Source organism: Bombina bombina, chromosome 6 (genome assembly GCF_027579735.1).
Source record: "Bombina bombina isolate aBomBom1 chromosome 6, aBomBom1.pri, whole genome shotgun sequence".
Taxonomy (NCBI): Eukaryota; Metazoa; Chordata; class Amphibia; order Anura; family Bombinatoridae; genus Bombina; species Bombina bombina.
Window position 1 is genome coordinate 950,345,219 of NC_069504.1, and position 20,296 is coordinate 950,365,514.

General features: G+C 40.0%; 1 protein-coding gene across 1 annotated transcript in view; it reads left to right on the top strand.

Moving 5' to 3' along the window:
• ATP10B (ATPase phospholipid transporting 10B (putative)) overlaps positions 1-20,296 on the top strand; it is a 626,763-nt gene that overhangs the window by 324,759 nt on the left and 281,708 nt on the right. Inside the window, exon 3 of the mRNA XM_053718588.1 lies at positions 16,815-17,091. Coding sequence (XP_053574563.1) covers positions 16,829-17,091 — 263 coding nt within the window. The 5' untranslated portion in view covers positions 16,815-16,828. The remainder of the gene's footprint in view (positions 1-16,814; positions 17,092-20,296) is intronic.

Below are 20,296 nucleotides of genomic sequence, written 5' to 3' on the forward strand. Positions count from 1 at the left end.
TTCCTCTGTTTTGAGGTTTACATGAAAGCTTTTTATATGGTCCTCCTGATCCATCATATCTTCTTGCCTTCATGTAATCGATAAGCATTACACACATAAGAGACAAAACCGTGCAAAAATACCAAAGATTAAAATGCAATTCACAAAAGTTAATGATATAGAAACGTACAAGGTCATGAAAAAATTCCCTCTGAGCTTATCCACAGCTTTGTGCAGCTTGTTTTAGAATCCGACAACCAAACCATTCAGCCATGTAAACATAATTGGAGCGCTAGCTCCAGCTGATTAAGGGAACCTGTAAGGGCCAAAAATCCTAACAAGTTTTATTAGCCAAACACAGGTGAAATTCATCAGAGGAATGATCCAAATCTATAAGAATAACATGCAATTACTTACTATGCTATGCTTTAGATTCCAACAAGTAAATATTATTTTTCTCTTGATTACGTCTACAGGTTAGCTAGAGTTTAAATAGTTTCAACAATGCTTGTAACGGTGTTATATATTTTAGCAAACACTGCTGCCATTTCGTTCCTAAAGGCCCAGTTCTCTAAAGCTCTCTGGTCTAGAGAGATTAAGAAGTATTGTTGCTACTACGAGGTCCCTCAAATAATATTAGAAAGGCAAAGTTTAACTTGACTAACTTTGGAAGCAAAAGAGACACCAAACGTGTAACTAGAAACCACAGGGCCCAGGTGCAAGAATCTAAGAAGAGCACCCCCCCCCCCCCCCACCCTCCAAAAAAAAAAAAGGAATTTGATACATAATTATTATTTTTTAACTTTAATACAGAAAAAAATATGTGAATTAGGTTACATGTCTGCAAAAGGCAGTACCCTGTGCCCACCTTCTGTGAGATGGTCTGACCCCCTATTACTGTATATAGTGATACTGTTTAACCCACCAGTACTGTATATAGTGAGTCAGTGACACAGTCTGTAATCTGCCGGTGAGATGGCTGGCCTGACCCTACCCACCCCAGTACTTTATAAAGTGACCACAGTAGTCTGTGACATGGTCCAACCCCCCTATACTGTATATAGTGATACTGTATAGTGACACTGTTTACCCCCTCCCACCATGCTGTAGTAAAAAGGTCTGTAATTTGCTGGTTCCACATACATACATACACACACACACACACACACATACATAAACACCAGTGGGTAAAACAGAAAGACTAACCCCTGTAGTCAGAGGCACTAGTGAAGCATCATGTCACACTCACATGATATCAGTGCAGGCAGCGGCAGGTCAACATTTTTTATTAAAAAAAAGTTTGTTTTTTAAGCTGGGCCCCCACCCTTGGGGCCCAGTCACAATTGCGACCTCTACAGCCCCTGTAGTTTCGTCCCTGAGAGACACATACATTTCAATAAAAAAAGAGATTTCTCTCCATGCTGCCAAGTTTTTGCTCATCGCAAAGTCTTGTGCTTGCTCCTAAGCTTTCTTAGGTACGCTCTCATGGAAATGAACAATGTTATGAAAAAGTTACCAAGATAATGAAGTAAATTAGATAACCAAAGTAAACTGGAAAGGTTTTATATGTTTTTAAATACATTTTTTGTCTGAATAATGAAGCTTCATTTTTAAATTGATCTTGGAAGCTTTAAATCCAAAACACTCTCTAGCTACAGATACAATTATGGAGATTGTTTTCATATACAGTATAACACTTTAATAAATATGAATATTGCATAAATATGCTTTTATTTAGACATGTATGTGTATGTATGTCTATGTTCAAGACCTTTCTAACACCTTTATAACTTTTGTGTGCAATATTTGTTTTTTAATAATTTTATTAGATAGTGTTATTATGAGTGTACCTATATCTTGTAATGTATTTTTGATGTGTTTTGTCCAACTTTTTAGTTTCGCGAAACTTAACCAAAGCTCTGAAGTTGCGGTAATCGTTCTAGCATAAATTGCTATTGCGATCAAGTTTATGACAAGCACCCGACAAGCACAAACCCTCGCAATAAATCCCTTATCGCTCAGGCACAAACGTTTACGCTCCACTTGTAATCTAGCCCTATATTAGGTCTCATAATGAATTTTAAAAGTTGAGAAGACTAATGCAGAGTTAAAGGGACATAAAACCCACATTTTTTTCCTTTCATGACTTAGACAAAGCATACAATTTTAAACAACTTTCCAATTTACTTCTATTATTTAATTTGCTTCCTTCTCTTGTTATCCTTCGCTAAAAAGTTTATCTTGGTAAACTCAGAAGCAGCAAAGAACCTAGGTTCTAGCTGCTGATTGGTGGTTGCATATTTATACTGATTGTTATTGGCTCATTCATGTGTTCAGTTTGAAACCAGTAGTGCATTGCTGCTCCTTCAACAAATTATACCAAGAGAATGAAACAAATTTGATAATAGAAGTAAAATGAAAAGTTGTTTAAAATTGTATGTTCTACCTAAATCATGAAAAAAACATTTTGGGTTTCATGTCCCTTTAATTAAAAAGCAATAGTTAAAGAGAAATAAAACCCCAAAATTTTCTTCAATGACTTAAGTAGAGCAAACAATGTTAAACAACTTTCCAATTTACTTCCTCCAATTGGCTTAGTTCTCTTGTTATCCTTTGTTAAAAACATAGTTATGTTGTAAGGTAGCTGCTGATTGGTGGCTGCACAAAAATACTTCTTATCAAATTACCAATGTGCTCAGCTAGCTCCCAAAAGGTGCATTGCTGCTTCTTCAATAAAAGAAAACAAGAGAATGAAGCAAAATTGATAATAAACAATATATATAGAGTAGATCAAGTCTCTATATGAGGTGCGCAAAGTTCATAAAGGCGTTCAGTAGGTGGATGTTCCCAGAGTCTTCCGGAGAAGCAGGCAGCACTCTTGGAAAGTGAAGGTGGATGCCTGTGAATCAAAGAGAAAGAAAGAGGCGCCTCATGGGACAGTATCGTAACAACCAGATAAGGAAAGCAATGAGACAGCCCGTGATGGGATATACTCACAAGGATAGCGGCATATGAGGATGCCTAGTAGAGCGGGGCGGGACTTTAGGTCGCCCGACAGACAAACACAACAGTGCGTGAAGACGTCAGGTCACGGGGCCCGTTCAGCCAATCACCGGCCACAGAGGATCAGCGTCGGACGTCAGAGCTGTTCCGGGAGTAGCCAATGCCAGGCTTCACGTATAGACAGGCAGGTCGGCAGACCAATCAGGATGATGGATCAGGATAATGAAGAGTTTTTTTGGTGAAGCTCCACTCAGTTCATCTGCTTCCTAATACAGCTATTTTAACCCTTTGCCTGCTGGAGAGGGCTGCAAATACACTGTGCCAGACAGCACACTCTGGGAGCTTAGAGGTGAAGATGCCTTTCTGCAGGAACTTTCAGCAGCACTGTGTGCCGATCTCTGGCTGTTTAAATCGGCACCCAAAGCTGTTCTTTTGTTCTGAATTGGCCAGTTTTATCTCATTTCTAGTACTGACTACATGAACCTTTGCCCTGAAAATAGTTTACTTCCTGGTGATCCAGTTCCATCAATTTTGATCTATAAATTCTCACCTTGTGCTTGCCTGCTGTTTAAATACCCTACTCTTCTATTACTGATTTTTCTCAAAGCTTATACATTTTTTCCTTAGACAAATGAACAAAACATATTCCATCAGCTGCATTATCTATAAATCTTGATGAGAGATGGTTCTGTTTTTTTAAAGCTTTGTTTATGCCTTAATACAGTGCCCATCCCTGTCACTGTATTTATCTCAGTTTATTTCATTTAGAATGCCCTACATGCAAGCAGATCCTGAGAAGGACTTTACATAGTGTTAAACATGGTTAGCTACAATCAGTTCTGTTTATTGTGTCAGATTATAATGTGCAAATGGATACCAGCACTCTATCAGTGTGAGACAGTCAGGGTGCACAGTTCCAGGCTCCCCTCATTGAGCTCAATTTTGGTTCGCGAACGGGCGAACCGGGCGAACCGCCATAGACTTCAATAGGCAGGCGAATTTTAAAACCCATAAATAAAAAGAGAGAAGCGCTCAACCTGGAAACGAACAATAGCATAATAGCTTGTTCTATGGCTAGTTACCACCCAAGAAGCAGCCTCTTTTTGCTCAACATGTGCCTTTCACAGAGAAGAACTTTCCTGAAGCATATCAGTCTGATCCTGACTTCACAGTACAGTCCAGCCCCGAAATACCACGCAATCCTTCTCTGAACGAGAGAAACAGCAAAACCCCAGACGTACGTTTCGGCCTATTGTGGGCCTCGTCAGTGAGGTGCAGCCATATCCCTCTAGGCACACTGAGCAACGGGTCCACGTCTGGATTCCCCCATCACACTTAGGGAGACTTCCCAAAATGTCATAATTTGCATAAATAAAAAAGAGAGAAGCGCTCAACCTGGAAACGAAGCATAGCATAATGGCTTGTTCTATGGCTAGTTACCACCCAAGAAGCAGCCTCTTTTTGCTCAACATGTGCCTTTCACAGAGAAGAACTTTCCTGAAGCATATCAGTCTGATCCTGACTAAACAGTACAGTCCAGCCCCGAAATACCAGGCAATCCTTCTCTGAACGAGAGAAACAGCAAAACCCCAGATGTACGTTTCGGCTTATTGTGGGCCTCGTCAGTGAGGTGCAGCCATATCCCTCTAGGCACACTGAGCAACGGGTCCACGTCTGGATTCCCAACCTGGAAACGAACAATAGCATAATAGCTTGTTCTATGGCTAGTTACCACCCAAGAAGCAGCCTCTTTTTGCTCAACATGTGCCTTTCACAGAGAAGAACTTTCCTGAAGCATATCAGCCTGATCCTGACTTCACAGTACAGTCCAGCCCCGAAATACCAGGCAATCCTTCTCTGAACGAGAGAAACAGCAAAACCCCAGACGCACATTTCGGCCTATTGTGGGCCTCATCAGTGAGGTGCAGCCATATCCCTCTAGGCACACTGAGCAAAGGGTCCACGTCTGGATTCCCGCATCACACTTAGGGAGACTTCCCAAAATGTCATAATTTGCATAAATTAAAAGAGAGAAGCGCTCAACCTGGAAACTAACAATAGCATAATAGCTTGTTCTATGGCTAGTTACCACCCAAGAATCAGCCTCTTTTTGCTCAACATGTGTCTTTCACAGAGAAGAACTTTCCTGAAGCATATCAGTCTGATCCTGACCTAAGTGTGATGTGGGAATCCAGACGTGGACCCGTTGCTCAGTGTGCCTAGAGGGATATGGCTGCACCTCACTGACGAGGCCCACAATAGGCCGAAACGTACGTCTGGGGTTTTGCTGTTTCTCTTGTTCAGAGAGGGATTGCCTGGTATTTCGGGACTGGACTGTACTGTAAAGTCAGGATCAGACTGATATGCTACAGGAGAGTTCTTCTCTGTGAAAGGCACATACTGAGCAAAAAGAGGCTGCTTCTAGGGTGGTAACTAGCCATAGATCATCCCTAAGCGTGATGCGGGAATCCAGACGTGGACCCACCTAACCTTTGGTCGAATGACTGGGGGGTGGAGCTAGAGGGGGAGCTATATGGACAGCTCTGCTGTGTGCTCTCTTTGCCACTTCCTGTAGGGAATGAGAATATCCCACAAGTAAAGGATGAATCCGTGGACTGGATACACTGCAAGAGAAAGTAATTTATCAGGTAAGCATAAATTCTGTTTTTTGGTAATTAGAAGGCTGCTAAATGCCACTGCGCACCACACGTGTTTTATGCCCAGCAGTGAAGGGGTTAAATAGGGAGCATGTAGGCAGCTTGTAGAGTTAATTTTAGCTTAAGTGTAGTGTAGTAGACAACCCAAAGTATTGATCTAGGCCCATTTTGGTATATTTAATGCCACCATTTCACTGCCAAATGCGATCAAATTTAAAAAAAACTAAAAAAAAATCGCAATTTTAGGTTTCTCACTGAAATTATTTACAAACAGCTTGTGCAATTATGGCACAAACGGTTGTAAATGCTTCTCTGGGATCCCCTTTGTTCAGAAATAGCAGACATATATGACTTTGGCGTTGCTTTCTGGTAATTAGAAGGCCGCTAAATGCTGCTGCGCTTCACACGTGTATTATGGCTAGCAGTGAAAGGGTTAATTAGGTAGTTTGCAGGGTTAATTTTAGCTTTAGTGTAGAGATCAGCCTCCCACCTGACACATCAGACCCCCTGATCCCTTCCAAACAGCTCCCTTCCCTCCCCCACCCCACAATTGTCCCCGCCATCTTAAGTACTGGCAGAAAGTCTGCCAGTACTAAAATAAAAGGTTTTTTAAAAAAAAATAATTGGTTTTTAGCATATTTACATATGCTGTGGTGTAATATCCCCCCTTAGCCCCCAACCTCCCTGATCCCCCCCCAAAACAGCTCTCTAACCCTCCCCATCTGCCTTATTGCCGGCCATCTTGGGTACTGGCGGCTGTCTGCTATTATTTCACAGTCAAAAAAGTTTTTTTTTTTTTTAAATGTACACTACTGTTACACCAGATATGAGTGGTGGCACTGGGCAAGTGGGCACAGTATACAATGTGAGCCTGACACACACGCTGGCAGGCAGGCAGGCAACTGCAATTAGATTACACAGGAAAAAAAAAAAAGCAGACTGATGTTCTAGCCCTAAAAAGGGCTTTTTGGGGTGCTGTCCTTACAGCAGAGATCAGATGAGTCCTTTAGGACTGTAGTGGACACTGAATACACTAGCCTAGCTATCGATTTCCCTATTAAATCAGCAGCAGCTACACTGTCCTTCCTCTCACTAAGAATGCAGCTTCCGAATGAATCTAAAATGGATGCTGTCCAGGAGGTGGGAGGGTCTGGGAGGGAGAGTCTTCTGCTGATTGGCTGTAATGTGTATTCTGACTGTGAGGTACAGGGTCAAAGTTTACTCAATGATGACGAATAGGGGGCGGATCGAACATTGCATATGCCGAGGCGAACATGCTATGTTCGCCGGGAACTATTCGCCGGCGAACTATTCGCGACATCACTAAATACAATTTTAAACAAGTTTCCAATGTACTTCTATTATATAACTTGCTTCATTTTCTTGGTATCCTTTGTTGTAGAAGAAGCAATGCACTACTGAGAGCTAACTGAAAGCCAAAGTTAAGGGGCATTTATGTGCAGCCACAGAGCAACAGCTCTGTGTTTACCTAGGTATCCCATTCCACATATCAAGAAAACAAAACCGATTAGAAAGTTGTTTAATATCACATGAGCTAAAAATAAGAAAAAAGTTTATTGTTCAAATCATGCAAAAAAATAAAATTAAATTAAAAAAGTAAGAAAATAACTATTGTTCAAATCATGCAAACAAAAAAATAAGAAGAAAATCACATGAGCTAGCTGAATTATGAAAGATAAAAATTGTGTTTTATGTCCATTTAAACCCTAACCAATAAAAATCGGACCAATCCCCAATCACACAGTGGGAGGGACTCACCATTACATCATCTTGCAAACAGATTACCTCCTTATCTCCCACCATTATTGACTCATGGAAAGGGGCCAATGTTAAAAACAACCTGAAGAGGTTAATAATGCATATATATATACAAAATTACTCTTAACACATGTACAAAAAGAGGTCACAAAAAAGGGGGTATGATTTTCTTAAAGGTGCATGAATTTTCTTAAAGGGGCGACAATATTTTATTACAAAAATGGCTCAGATCAAATTCTCAATTTAAGCCCTTATATCAAATTGCTTTTAACGCACATATATGAAGAAGAAAAAAAGAGATATATAGTTTTCTTAAAGCGGCGACAATATTTTATTACAAAAAGGGATTCAGATACAGTATCACTGTGATCAATCAAATATTTCCAGCAGCCAACTCACAAATTAAAAAACCTTTATGTGCTTAAACAGGGTCCATAATATAGCAACAACATTTCAAACCAGCAATTGGTTCTTAGTCATGACTAAGAACCAATTGCTGGTTTGAAACGTTGATGCTGTATTATGGACCCTGTTTAAGCAAATAAAGGTTTTCTAATTTTTGAGTTGGAGGCTGGAAATCTTTGATTGATCACGGTGATACTGGGACCTTTTCCGTGCCCCAATTTGTAGAGTGGTGCTGTCTTCCCCTATGGATTATTCAGATACAGTACTCTATGTACTCTACAGTACTATGCCTTTATCAAAAAAAAACTGTTAACACATATATACGGAAAAAGATGACAAAAAGAGATATCTGATTTTCTTAGAGGAGTGACAATATTTTATTTTATTTTTAAAAATGGTTAAGCTCAAATCCTCGCTTTAGGCCCTTAGGGTACATTTTGTTAAGGGTTCAAATCCATTTAGCCTCTTTGTATAATATTTTTGTGTCTATCTCCACCCCTGGGATTCCTATATGCTTTGACAATAACCATAGTTGTCTCACTTCATGTCCCAAAGCCTGAAAATGTGCAGGTACTGGAAAATGTGCAGGTACTGGTAAATGTGCCATTTTTGTATTGCATATGGTAGACTTATGTTGCCCTATTCTGTTGATCTTTTGGGTCATCTCTCCAATGTACAACAGTCCACATAGGCGTTTAAGGGCATACACCATTTAGGTAAAGTTGCATGTAAAGTGTCCCTAACCTTGTACTTTTGTCCTGTATAGGGCTGTGAGATCATTTTATTTCTAAAACATTTTTTACCAAAAAGCACAAGGGTTTAATTTACTTTTAAATACAGAATATTTTCTTTGCCCCTTTAAATGATCTCTAAAGTCAAAATTTAACTGTCATGATTCAGATAGAGTACATGGGTTTAAACAACTTTTCAATTCACTTCCATTATCTAAATGTGCACAGTCTTTTTGTAGACACACTTCTGAGGTACCAAAACCTACTGAGCATGTGCAGGAATTCAGAGAATATCTGTATATGCATTTTGTGATTGGCTGCTCATTGTCACATGATGCAAAGGAAACATAGATTTAACTAAATTTGTCAAAAAAATATCTACTGCTCATTTTAAATTCAAACTAAGTGCTTTTGCAATTTATTTCTATTATGCATTTGTTGATTATATAAGTCTATGGCGTTTAAAGGTTCTTTAGGAATCTTTCTCCAGCATGGAATTTGATCTGCAATACTGACAAAGCAGTTACCTTGCATTTAATATGTGGTTAACAAAAACTTTCTTTGAAATACCACACTCGCTAACAATCTATAGAAGTTTTCCAAAACATACATTAGTTGTACGCTTGCTTGTAATTAAAATCATACATAAAATCAGCAATCCGTCTATTGGCAAGTGTGCTTCTGCATCCTGGAATCAGATGTTTGGCTTATAACTTGAGATATGCTCTTGAGGTGCTTTAAATGTCCCTAAACTAATCTATACATCCTTTGCTTCAGTATTGATGAGCTGAAATGAACTTTATTCATTGCACATTGGTTGTAGAAATCTACAGTATTATCCAAAGATTTAAAGAGTTTTTTGTTTATTCAAAACTTCTAAATAAAAAGGATTGTGGGTGGATTTTAAAGCTGTTAATAATTGGATAATAGATCTGCATCGGCTTAATAAGCAAAACCGTAATTGATTTGATTTGAATTTACTTAATTAAGTAGTTTGCTTCTGACATGGTATTAGATGGGAACAATTCATGTGCAACCAAATATATATATAACAAGCTTGCTAAGATATATAAACTACAAAACATATATATATATATATATATATATATATATATATATATATATTACCAAAATCATAAAATATAAATATCATAGTGAAATGTCCAACTGTTTTAAAGGGACTCTGAAAACTCAAGCTTTATTTTAAAGTTGTACTTAAAGGGACAGTAAAGTCAAAATTAGACTTCCATGATTGAGAGAGAGCATGCTATTTTCTTCATAAATGGAAAGAGTCCAAAGCGGCATTCATTACTTTTGGGAAATCAGAACCTGGCCACCAGGAGGAGGCAAAGACACCCCAGTCAAAGGCTTAAATACTCCTCCCACTTCCCTCATCCCCCAGTTATTATTTGCCTTTCATCCCAGGAGGTTGACAGAGAAGTGTCAGAAGTTTTAGATTAGTCTCTTATGGAGGGTAGTACTCTTCTGCATGGGACTGGAGTTTTAAGTAGTCCTGTCAGCCTTTCAGTAAAAGCATGGATGAAAAATAGAGTCCGGAGATGTAGGGAGAGTCTTTCTGCAAAACCATCCCGACTCATATTAACAGCTCCACAAGCAATCGGCATTGACGAGTTTCGCTGCCTGCTTTCTTCTCTCAAGTCAATGGCAGAAGTGATGCTACTATCTGTCACACTTGAAGGGCAGTGTTCCTGTTCCATGGTGTAGATTCCGATAAGATTGTTTTGTTTTACTTTCTTTATTAAATGTACTGTATTAGATGTTTTCCAGAGGGGCTACCACCTCGCTGGACTAACTAATAACAGGGTCTCAGTGAGGCTCCTTCTGTATCTTGGAATCAAGGGTAATATCTCCTCAGGTGGTTTATTGAATAGGGTTTATTTAATCATGTTTGTTATATGATTCAACCTGCTTATGTGTAGTGTTATTTCGGCTTGTGGAACATAACGGCTTTTGGAAAGTGATGCGACTTTGCGGTCGGGCGCATTTTTTTGGACTATACGGTTCACCTGGTGACCGGGCTTGGTCACGTTTTTTTTTTTTTTGCTCCATTTCCACATTCCTGACCATGTGGCGACAGAGAAATTCTGGTCTGCTGGTGTCTCTCTTTCATAGGAAGTGGTAAGTGTCCCAGCCATTGTGGGTGTCAGGTGAAGCTTAGATTTTTTTAGTCCACTTTTTTGTACCAATATCCTAGTTATGGAGGAGTTTGATATTGTAAAAACGGACGTCTCTGTTTCAAATTCTACTCCTTGCGCAGAATGTGTATTGCCCCGGATGATCCTAGCCTATCAGTTTTGTTTTGAATGCCGTATTAGAGAGCTCAATTCTTTGGGATCAGGGAATCAAGGGCCCGCTGAGCCCATCCGCCTCTGGGGCTTCTGTCCTCCGAGTGGCGAGTTTCCTTTGACCATCTCTTACTACGCATGCAGGTAACCCAGATTTTGTTTATCCTTCTCGGGAAGGTGGCTTTTTCCCACCAGGGGTTTTGGCACGATGTTGCATGTCCAGGAAGTTGCTTCAGATATTGTTCGTGTTCCGTTATCCGGGACTCCTCAGGCATGGGATGGCCTGTTAAGCTCTCTGGGGGAATGACTGTTCCTGAGGCTTCAGTGGGTCAACCTTCGGGCCAGAGTCATCTTTTGCTCCTAAGGGGTATGCTGTGCTTTTTGGTATAGACTGGCGTGCCTTTGTGTTCTATTGAGGCACGCTTTGCCGTCGCTGGAGGATCCCATCCTTAATGGATATGAGAATTCTCAGTCTTCTTCTTCGACTAGCTTTCAGTAATAGATATAAGGGGATGAAGTATTTCTCTTATAGGCTTATTTGTTAAGTATCTTTTTCCAGTCTGATCTTGGAAGAACAGGGTCGCTGTTGGGGCGTCTGTTCTTATTGGACGATTACCTACGGTTCTTTTTTTTTTTATTCACTCCAGATTGGATAATTGTTTGTTGATTACAGCTCATGTTTGTTTAATTTTTCCTTCGGGATTTTTATTTTCTGGAATAGATATTTATAACCTTTTGATCTCACTGTTTACTTCTACGGAAGTTTGTTCTAGAAATTTTATCTGCCGTTTATTCTCCCTCTGGGGGAGAATATATGAGGCCTTGGTTGCAGGCTAGTCCTGCTTGGGTTCAGATCTTTCTGTCCCTATTTCAAACTCATGGCGTCTGTTCTGCCGGGCTGATCCTGTTAAGGCGTTGAGTGCTTCACATTATTATTATATTTGTTTTTAATGTACAAGTTCTGCTGAGCATTCTGGAAGAACCTAAAGGTTTGTGTGGCTTGGAGGATTGGTTCAGTCCTCATTAGCCTTTTTAGTAATTTTCGATGTCTGTCAGGACTTAGAGAGTTCCTTCCTGCGTGGATGAAGGTTTGGAGGATTTAGGGCCTCCTTGCCCCCGGTTCCTGTCGGTCTTGCCTTTTGGGGGCTTTTTGGCCGTTATGCTTAGTGGTTTAGCCACCTTCTGGGAGGGCCTGTGACCTTTTCCTGTTTTTTGGCAGTTCGTTTTTTCCCTATCGGGGACAATAGACTGTGTTGTCTCCTTCTCCTTCTCCAAGCTTTGTTTAGGCTTTTTTTCTACCGGGTTGGAATGCTTTGCATTCTTTTTCCTTAGGTGGGTTCCTCTGGTTCTCTGAGGTGTTTATGGAGACATTTAGGGGCACACTGGCGTGGCCTCATGGTTTCCTCTAGCCTTGTTCTACTCCCTTTTGGACGACTTGTTTTCCCATTGGTCTTTGATGTCTTGGTGGTGTTCTGCACTCCTTTTGGGCTCTAGAGTCTTGTAGCAATTTTGTTGCACTCTAGCTCCTTTTGGAGTGCTTGGCTCCGGCAAGGGGTATTCTCTTCCTTTGAGTTGGGAATTTTCGAGTGACTCTTGTTTTCCGTTTTTTCCGGGTTAGTCCTGTCATTCCCCTGTGAGGTCTGTTTTCAGACGGGGTATTTGTGTTCCCTGGGGTGTGGTTGGTTCCACACATTTCTGGGCTCAGGCCTATAGTTTTTGTCTTGGATCTTTCCGGATGTCTGGAACCTTTTGATTCTGTGGCTGGTTCAGTTTGTTCCAGTTTTTCCAGGGAATCTTGGCTATGACTAGTTGAGCTGCTTGCAGCTTGGCCAGGATCTGTGCATTTTTTGGATACGCTCCTTTTAATCTGTCCTGTCCTTTGAGTGATGGGTGCTTTCCTTTATGGGAGTTCTTCTGTGTTTTGTAGTGTCTAGTTGATTTTCATTCAGCTTTTGTTTTCATCAGGCTACAGCTTTCTTTTTAGGGCTTGTGTGTTGTTGTTCTCTGTGCTCTTCTCCTTGGGGGGGGGGGTAGTTTTGTTCTCCTTTAGGAGGGGAAATTTCCTCTCTCGGGAGGTTGGCTGTCCTGTCTTGTGGGCAGATGATTGGAATTGGTATTTTGCCCTATAGTGGATTGTTCTGCTCCATCTGTGGAGATTGAAGTCTCCGTGTTGAGACTGTCATTAGAATTGTGCTGGGTCTTATGGCATTCTACTGCATTTCTCCGTTCAACTCTGAGGTTCTCTTGGTAGTTCCTAATTGAAGGACCTTCTGGGTTGGCACCTGAACTCTATTGGGGTGGCTAGGTCCATCCCATTCTGTCCTTTTTCTGGGCTGGAGATTGGGGTCTTTTTGTTCCCTCTTGTCAGATCTGCCTGTCCCTGGGCTGGTCTGGTGTTGGGAGCAGACTCTGGGACCTGGGGTTAGTCCTCAGGTCTTGAGGTATGTTGAGCCTCTTTGAGGTTTCGGTGCTTCTCCATGTTCCAGTTACTCAAGTACCTTTGGTGGCTTGTGGATAGCCTGTGATGTGTCCAGTGGATGTTTCGCAGTTTGAAGGTGGGGTTGGTGCTCTGATCTGGTATAATTGTTAGAGTAACAGCTTAGGTCTTTTGACAACTCAGATTTGATTCCCATTTCTGAGAAGTGTACTTTTATCAAATCTACTTCAGCTGCTCTTTACTTGCTCCAAGTATTTTGGTTTACAAGTCATCCTGGTAGGACTATTGTGTGTGCTTCATGCAGGTGTTTTCTATCTGGGTTTGCGGCACGTATTTGGGCTCTGAATATCTTCGTCTTCAGTTGTTATTTATGGTGCGTTTGCACTGTAATCAGAGAAGTTTTCTTCTCTGTTTGCGGATCTCGGTCCTAATCTTGTGGTTTCTGTACTCTTTGGGGTCTGGGCGTTGCCTCCCCTTGTTTCTCAGGACTGGTTTTTGGTCTCTGTGAGCTTGACTTGGTTCTGGAGTTTTTCCTTATTTTATTGGGAACTTGTTGTACCCTATTTAGGGTCTCCGGGTATTCTTGTCTGGTTTCTCTGTGTTCTATTTCTTTTGGGAGTTTATGGTAGTTGATCCCTTTTTCTTGTAAGGGGTGTGTTGTGGGGGACCGACTGCTGGGCGATGGTGTCTCCCAGAGGTGTGTTGGCTCAGTTGAGTCTATTTTCTGTGGTCTCTAGCAAGGCTTGTGACCTTCTGTGGGTCAGTGTCCTTTTTCAAAGTTTTCTCGGCTTCGGACGAAGCAGGTTTTTTGCTGGGTAGGGGTTTCAGGCCTGGTGCCCTCAGAATGGGTTGCCTTTTGTACCCTACTGTTTTTGCATTGTGTCCTCTATAGCTTGGGTATTGTTTTCCAAAAAGTAATGAATGCAGCTGTGGACGCTTTCCATTTATGAAGAAAAACATAAATTATGCTTACCTGATAATTTAGTCCACAGCTCCCCGCCCATGTTTTTATGTGGGACGGCCGTAAATTTTGTTCTTATGGCACCTTTTCACCCTTATATTTCTTCTACTGTTCCTTGTTCCTCAGCAGAATGACTGGGGGATAAGGGAAGTGGGAGGAGTATTTAAGCCTTTGGCGGGGGTGTCTTTGCCTCCTCCTGGTGGCCAGGTTCTGAATTCCCAAAAGTAATTGCTGCAGCTGTTGACTCTGTCCATCTGAAGAAAAGAAAATGATCAGGTAAGCATAATTTATGTTTTTAAACAACTTTACAATGTGGCAATTCTACATTATGAGGATTTGAGAAGTAATTATATGGCACAATGACTAGTCACCCTCCAAATGTTTTTTTAACAATTTTACCAAGCATCCCTGGTAGTTTTTTTGGGTATATTCATGTATCTCTGAGTAACCTATGAGGCAAACAGCGAGTTAAAATAGTTGGGATGTTCATTAGGGCAGCAAACAAGCTGAAATACACCACTGTACTTAGCCCTCATTTACCATAACAAGGATATAATCTACCTGATGAAGGGGTAGGACCCTGAAATGCTTTTTATCTGGCCAGACAAGTGGTGCTCTCTTACATGATTGCATTTGTAGTAGTGTATCTTCCTTTAAAGGGACATGAAACCTTTTTTTTTTTTTTTCCTTTCATGATTTAGATAAAGAATAACATTTTAAACTACTTTCCAATTTACTTCTATTATCTAATTTGCTTCATTCTTTTGGTATCATTTGTTGAAGAAGCAGCAATGCATTCCTGGGTGTTAGTTAACACATTAAGTTAGCCAATAACATGAGGCATATATGTGCAGCAACTAATCCGCAGCTCCTGAGCCTACCTAGATGACCTTTTCAACAAGGGATACCAAGAGAACAAAACAAATTAGATAATAGAAGTAAATTGTGATGTTTTTTTAAAATCACAAGCTCTATCTGAATCATGAAAGAAAATGTTTCGGTTTCAAATCCTCAGTAATGTTTTGTTATTTATACTAGTGTGTGACAGTGTTGTTTGCACCTGTATTATTTGCAACTAATTAAATGTATTTATTTTCCAAACATACTGAATTTTCTATCAGAATAAAGTAAGTTTATGTTTTTCCAGTCTTCTATAGCACTGTCTTACTTGGTTGTGGCTTTTTTTTATTTTTTAAATAGAAGCTATGGAGTCTGTATTTCAATGATTTTTTTTTTTATTCGGTGAATATATAATCATTTTCTGTGTGTTCTTTTCTTAAGGATATAAACTAATCATACTCAAGGTTTTTATTTTTAATGGGTAAGTCCCAGGGCTGCATCTAAAACATTTATTTTTCATGTACATCTTTTGCAATACAGTGCTGATATGTCGTGTATATATACAAATGTCCCTTTAAAGATTTTTCTCTGATGACAATAAAAACATAAGCTGAGTCACATTTATAATTCTTGTTTGATGTATTGGTAATTATAAGTATCTTGTGTTCTTATTCATCTGCAGAGTTATTAGTACATTTGCATGCAATTAAACTATTTATGTAAATCATGGAGGAAGTTTATTTGTATATCTTTTACAAATGAACATTTCAGCCAAAATACAATAAATATATCTTTATACTCCCTCTCAAGTATTCTTTATTTAAATGGACATTAAAGGGACATGAAACCTAAAACATTTCTTTCTTGATTCAGACAGAGCATACAATTTTAAACCACATTCCAATTTACTTGTTTATTTTGCTTTGTTCTTTTGATACCGTTAAGTAGGCCCAGGAGCAGCAATGCACTAGTAGGAGCTAGCTTCTGGTTGGTGGTTGCATATATAGTCATCTTGTCATTGGGTTAGTAGATGTGTTAAGCTAGCTCCCAGTAGTGTATTGTTGCTCCTACAACAAAGGATACCAAGCGAATGAAGCAAATTTGCTAATGGCAATAAAACAAAGCAATAAAGAAATTTGGGTTTCATGTTCCTTTAAACTCAAAATGTAATTCCTCATGGCGGTTTATTACCTGTAGAGAAACAACGTTGTACTTTTCATTGTTGATTTTACCTTGTTTCCTTATAAATTGTAAATCTGAAAATTGTAGCTTTTTCATTGCCCCCGATAGACTTGTTGCATTCTGTGCAATTCATGACCTGAATACTCCTGCATGCCGCATAGTTTTAGCTTGACATTTACAAGAACTCATTAAATTCTCTCTGTAAATGAGCAATATAATTAGGCAAGCAGTTGATAAGACTCCATTGTATTTAAAACGGCTGCAGGAACACCCTTTTAAATGAGGTTGATTTATGCTGATGCCTCCTTTGACCAATACTGCAGTATTGACATTTTTTGGTATAGGTGAATATATTCACACACAAAAAAAGATTGCTTTAATTCTTTTGCAGTCTTTTTTTTTTTTTTTTTGTACATAAAAAAAGGTAAAAAAAAAAAAAAACTCTTACTTTCATGGAAAGTACTGTATACAAATTTTATTATTATCCATTTTTAAATGAGTGAAATTCTTAATATCTTTATCATTATTATGCAGGTCAATATTACAACATGGATTCTAGTTTCTACCGTTGGAAACAATTTGTGCAAAGAAAATCCTTAAACTGTCCTTCAGAAACAACACCTCTCCTTCCGAAGAAGAAAAATCCGCCAAAATACAACCTATACGACCATCGCGTTGTTTTCGCGAATAATGAAAAATGGGGCAGAGACTGGAAAAGGGTGTCAAGATTTTATAAAGGAAACAAAATTCGAACAACAAAATATACTCTATTATCCTTTCTGCCAATAAATCTATTTGAACAGTTTCTCAGGTAAGACTAAAAATTACTCTTGTGATAATCTTTAGTCCTGATCTCTTATGATGGTACCTTTTTCCAAGTAGTTTGAACTTAAAAAAAAAATAAATGACCCTAGTAGTTTAAACATAAATGTTTTATTACTATTTATTGTTATTCATAATAATAGTAACAATAAAAAAACACAGCTAATATTTTTTTTTTTTATTATTATCAGGTATTTGTAGAGCGCCAACAGATTCTGCAGCGCTGTAAACATAGTCGGTGTACAGGATAGCTTTTGTAGGGGTCAAGTGGGTAGAGGGCCCTGCCAAGAGTTTCACTGTTGTAGTCGGCTCTTATGAAGCGATCTGTAAACAGCTGGGCCCATAGGCTTACAATCTAAGGGGTTCAAGGGGAAAGCAATGGTGTTAGGAAAGGTTAGTGTTGGTTGTATGCATCCCTGAATAGTAGAGTTTTTAGGGAGTGCTTGAAGCTGTTAAACTAGGGGAGAGTCTTATGGAGTGAGGCAGGGAATTCCACAAGATGGGGGCCAGTCTGGAGAAGTCCTGTAAAGGTGAATGTGAGGAAGTAACAAGAGAGGAGGAGAAGTGGAGATCCTGAGCTGATCGAAAGGGACGGGAGGGAGAGTATCTAGAGACAAGTTCTGAGATGTAGGGGGGAGCAGTGCAGTTGAGAGCTTTATATGTCAGGGTGAGGATTTTATGTTTAATCCTAGAGGCAAGAGGAAGCCAGTGAAGGGATTGGCAGAGAGGTGCAGCAGATGCAGAGCGACGAGTAAGGAAGATGAGCCTGGCAGAGGCATTCATAATGGATTGTAAAGGAGCTATGCTGCAGCTAGGTAGACCAGAGAGGACGGAATTGCAGTAGTCGAGGCGGGAAAGGATGAGAGAGTGGATTAAAATCTTGGTTGTATCTTGTGTAAGGAAATGTCTAATTTTAGCAATGTTTAACCCCTTAATGACCACAGCACTTTTCCATTTTCTGTCCGTTTGGGACCAAGGCTATTTTTACATTTTTGAGGTGTTTGTGTTTAGCTGTAATTTTCCTCTTACTCATTTACTGTACCCACACATATTATATACCGTTTTCTCGCCATTAAATGGACTTTCTAAAGATACCATTATTTTCATCATATCTTATAATTTACTATAAAAAAAATTATAAAATATGAGGAAAAAATGGAAAAAAACACACTTTTTCTAACTTTGACCCCCAAAATCTGTTACACATCTACAACCACCAAAAAACAACCAAAATAAATAGTTTCTAAATTTTGTCCTGAGTTTAGAAATACCCAATGTTTACATGTTCTTTGCTTTTTTTGTAAACTTTAGGGCCATAAATACAAGTAGCACTTTGCTATTTACAAACCATTTCTTTTCAAAATTAGCGCTAGTTACATTAGAACACTGATATCTTTGAGGAATCTCTGAATATCCATTGACATGTATATATTTTTTTTTAGTAGACAACCCAAAGTATTGATCTAGGCCTATTTTGGTATATTTCATGCCACCATTTCACCGCCAAATGCAATCAAATACAAATTTTTCACAAATTTTTTCACAAACTTTTGGTTTCTAACTTAAATTATTTACAAACAGCTTGAGCAATTATGGCATAAATTGTTGTAAATTCTTATCTGGGATCCCCTTTGTTCAGAAATAGCAGACATATATGACTTTGGCGTTGCTTTTTGGTAATTAGAAGGCCGCTAAATGCCACTGCGCACCACACGTGTATTATGCCCAGCAGTGAAGGGGTTAATTAGGGAGCATGTAGGGAGCTTTTTGGGATAGTTTTAGCTTTAGTGTAGTGTAGTAGACAACCCCAAGTATTGATCTAGGCCAATTTTGGTATATTTTATGCCACCATTTCACCGCCAAATGCGATCAAATTAAAAAAAAAGTTAAATTTTTCTCAATTTTAGGTTTCTCACTGAAATTATTTACAAACGGCTTGTGCAATTATGGCACAAATGGTTGTAAATGCTTCTCTGGGATCCCCTTTGTTCAGAAATAGCAGACATATATGGCTTTGGCATTGCTTTTTGGTAATTAGAAGGCCTCTAAATGCCGCTGCGCATCACACGTGTATTATGGCTAGCAGTGAAGGGGTTAATTATGTAGCTTGTAGGGAGCTTGCAGGGTTAATTTTATCTTTAGTGTAGAGCTCAGCCTCCCACCTGAAACATCAGACCCCCTGATCCCTCCCAAACAGCTCTCTTCCCTCCCACACCCCACAATTGTCCCCGCCATCTTAAGTACTGGCAGAAACTCTGCCAGTACTAAATTAAAAGGTATTTGGCCCTTTTTTAAAAAAAAAAAAAAAAAAAAAAAGCATATTTACATATGCTGATGTGTATGATCCCCCCTTAGACCCCAACCTCACTGATCCGCCACCTAACAGCTCTCTAACCCTTCCCCTCTGCCTTAATGGGCGCCATCTTGGGTACTGGCAGCTGTCTGCCAGTACCCAGTTTTGCAAAAAATGTGCCTTTTTATTAAAAAAAGCCCTTTTCTGTAGTGTAGCTTCCCCCCCCACCAAGACCAACCCCAACCACTTCCAGATCCCTTAGATTAGATTTTTAATGTTTAAACTTTCTTATTTTTTTTTACTTTTAACTTTATGTTTTTCTGTAGTATAGCGGTTCCCACCCGCTCCCGCCCCGTGCACGCGCCCGCCCACCAACCCCCGTGCACGCGCGCGCTCCTGTGCACGCCCCCGTGGGTCCCGCCCCCGATCCCGCCCCCCTCCACTCCATACAGAGCATCGATGGCCGCCCACCCGCCTCCCACGTAAGCTCCCACCCACCAACGATACCGGCCATCGATGTCCGGTGCAGAGAGGGCCACAGAGTGGCTCTCTCTGCATCGGATGGCCAAGGGGGGTTATTGCAGGATGCCTCCATATCGAGGCATCACTGCAATAACCGGAAAGCAGCTGGAAGCGAGCAGGATCGCTTCCAGCTGCTTTCCAGACCAAGGGCGTACGCCACACGTCCTCGGTCATTAACTGTATTTTTTTTGAGGACGTGTGGCGTACGTCCTTGGTCGTTAAGGGGTTAAAGGTGGAAGTGGCAGGCTTTAGCCAAGGACTGGATGTGAGGAGTGAAGGAAAGATCTGAGTCAAGTGTGACCCCAAGACATCGGGCGTGCGGGGTAGGGATAATGATGGAATTATCAACAGTTATAGAAATTTTGGGGATGGAGACATT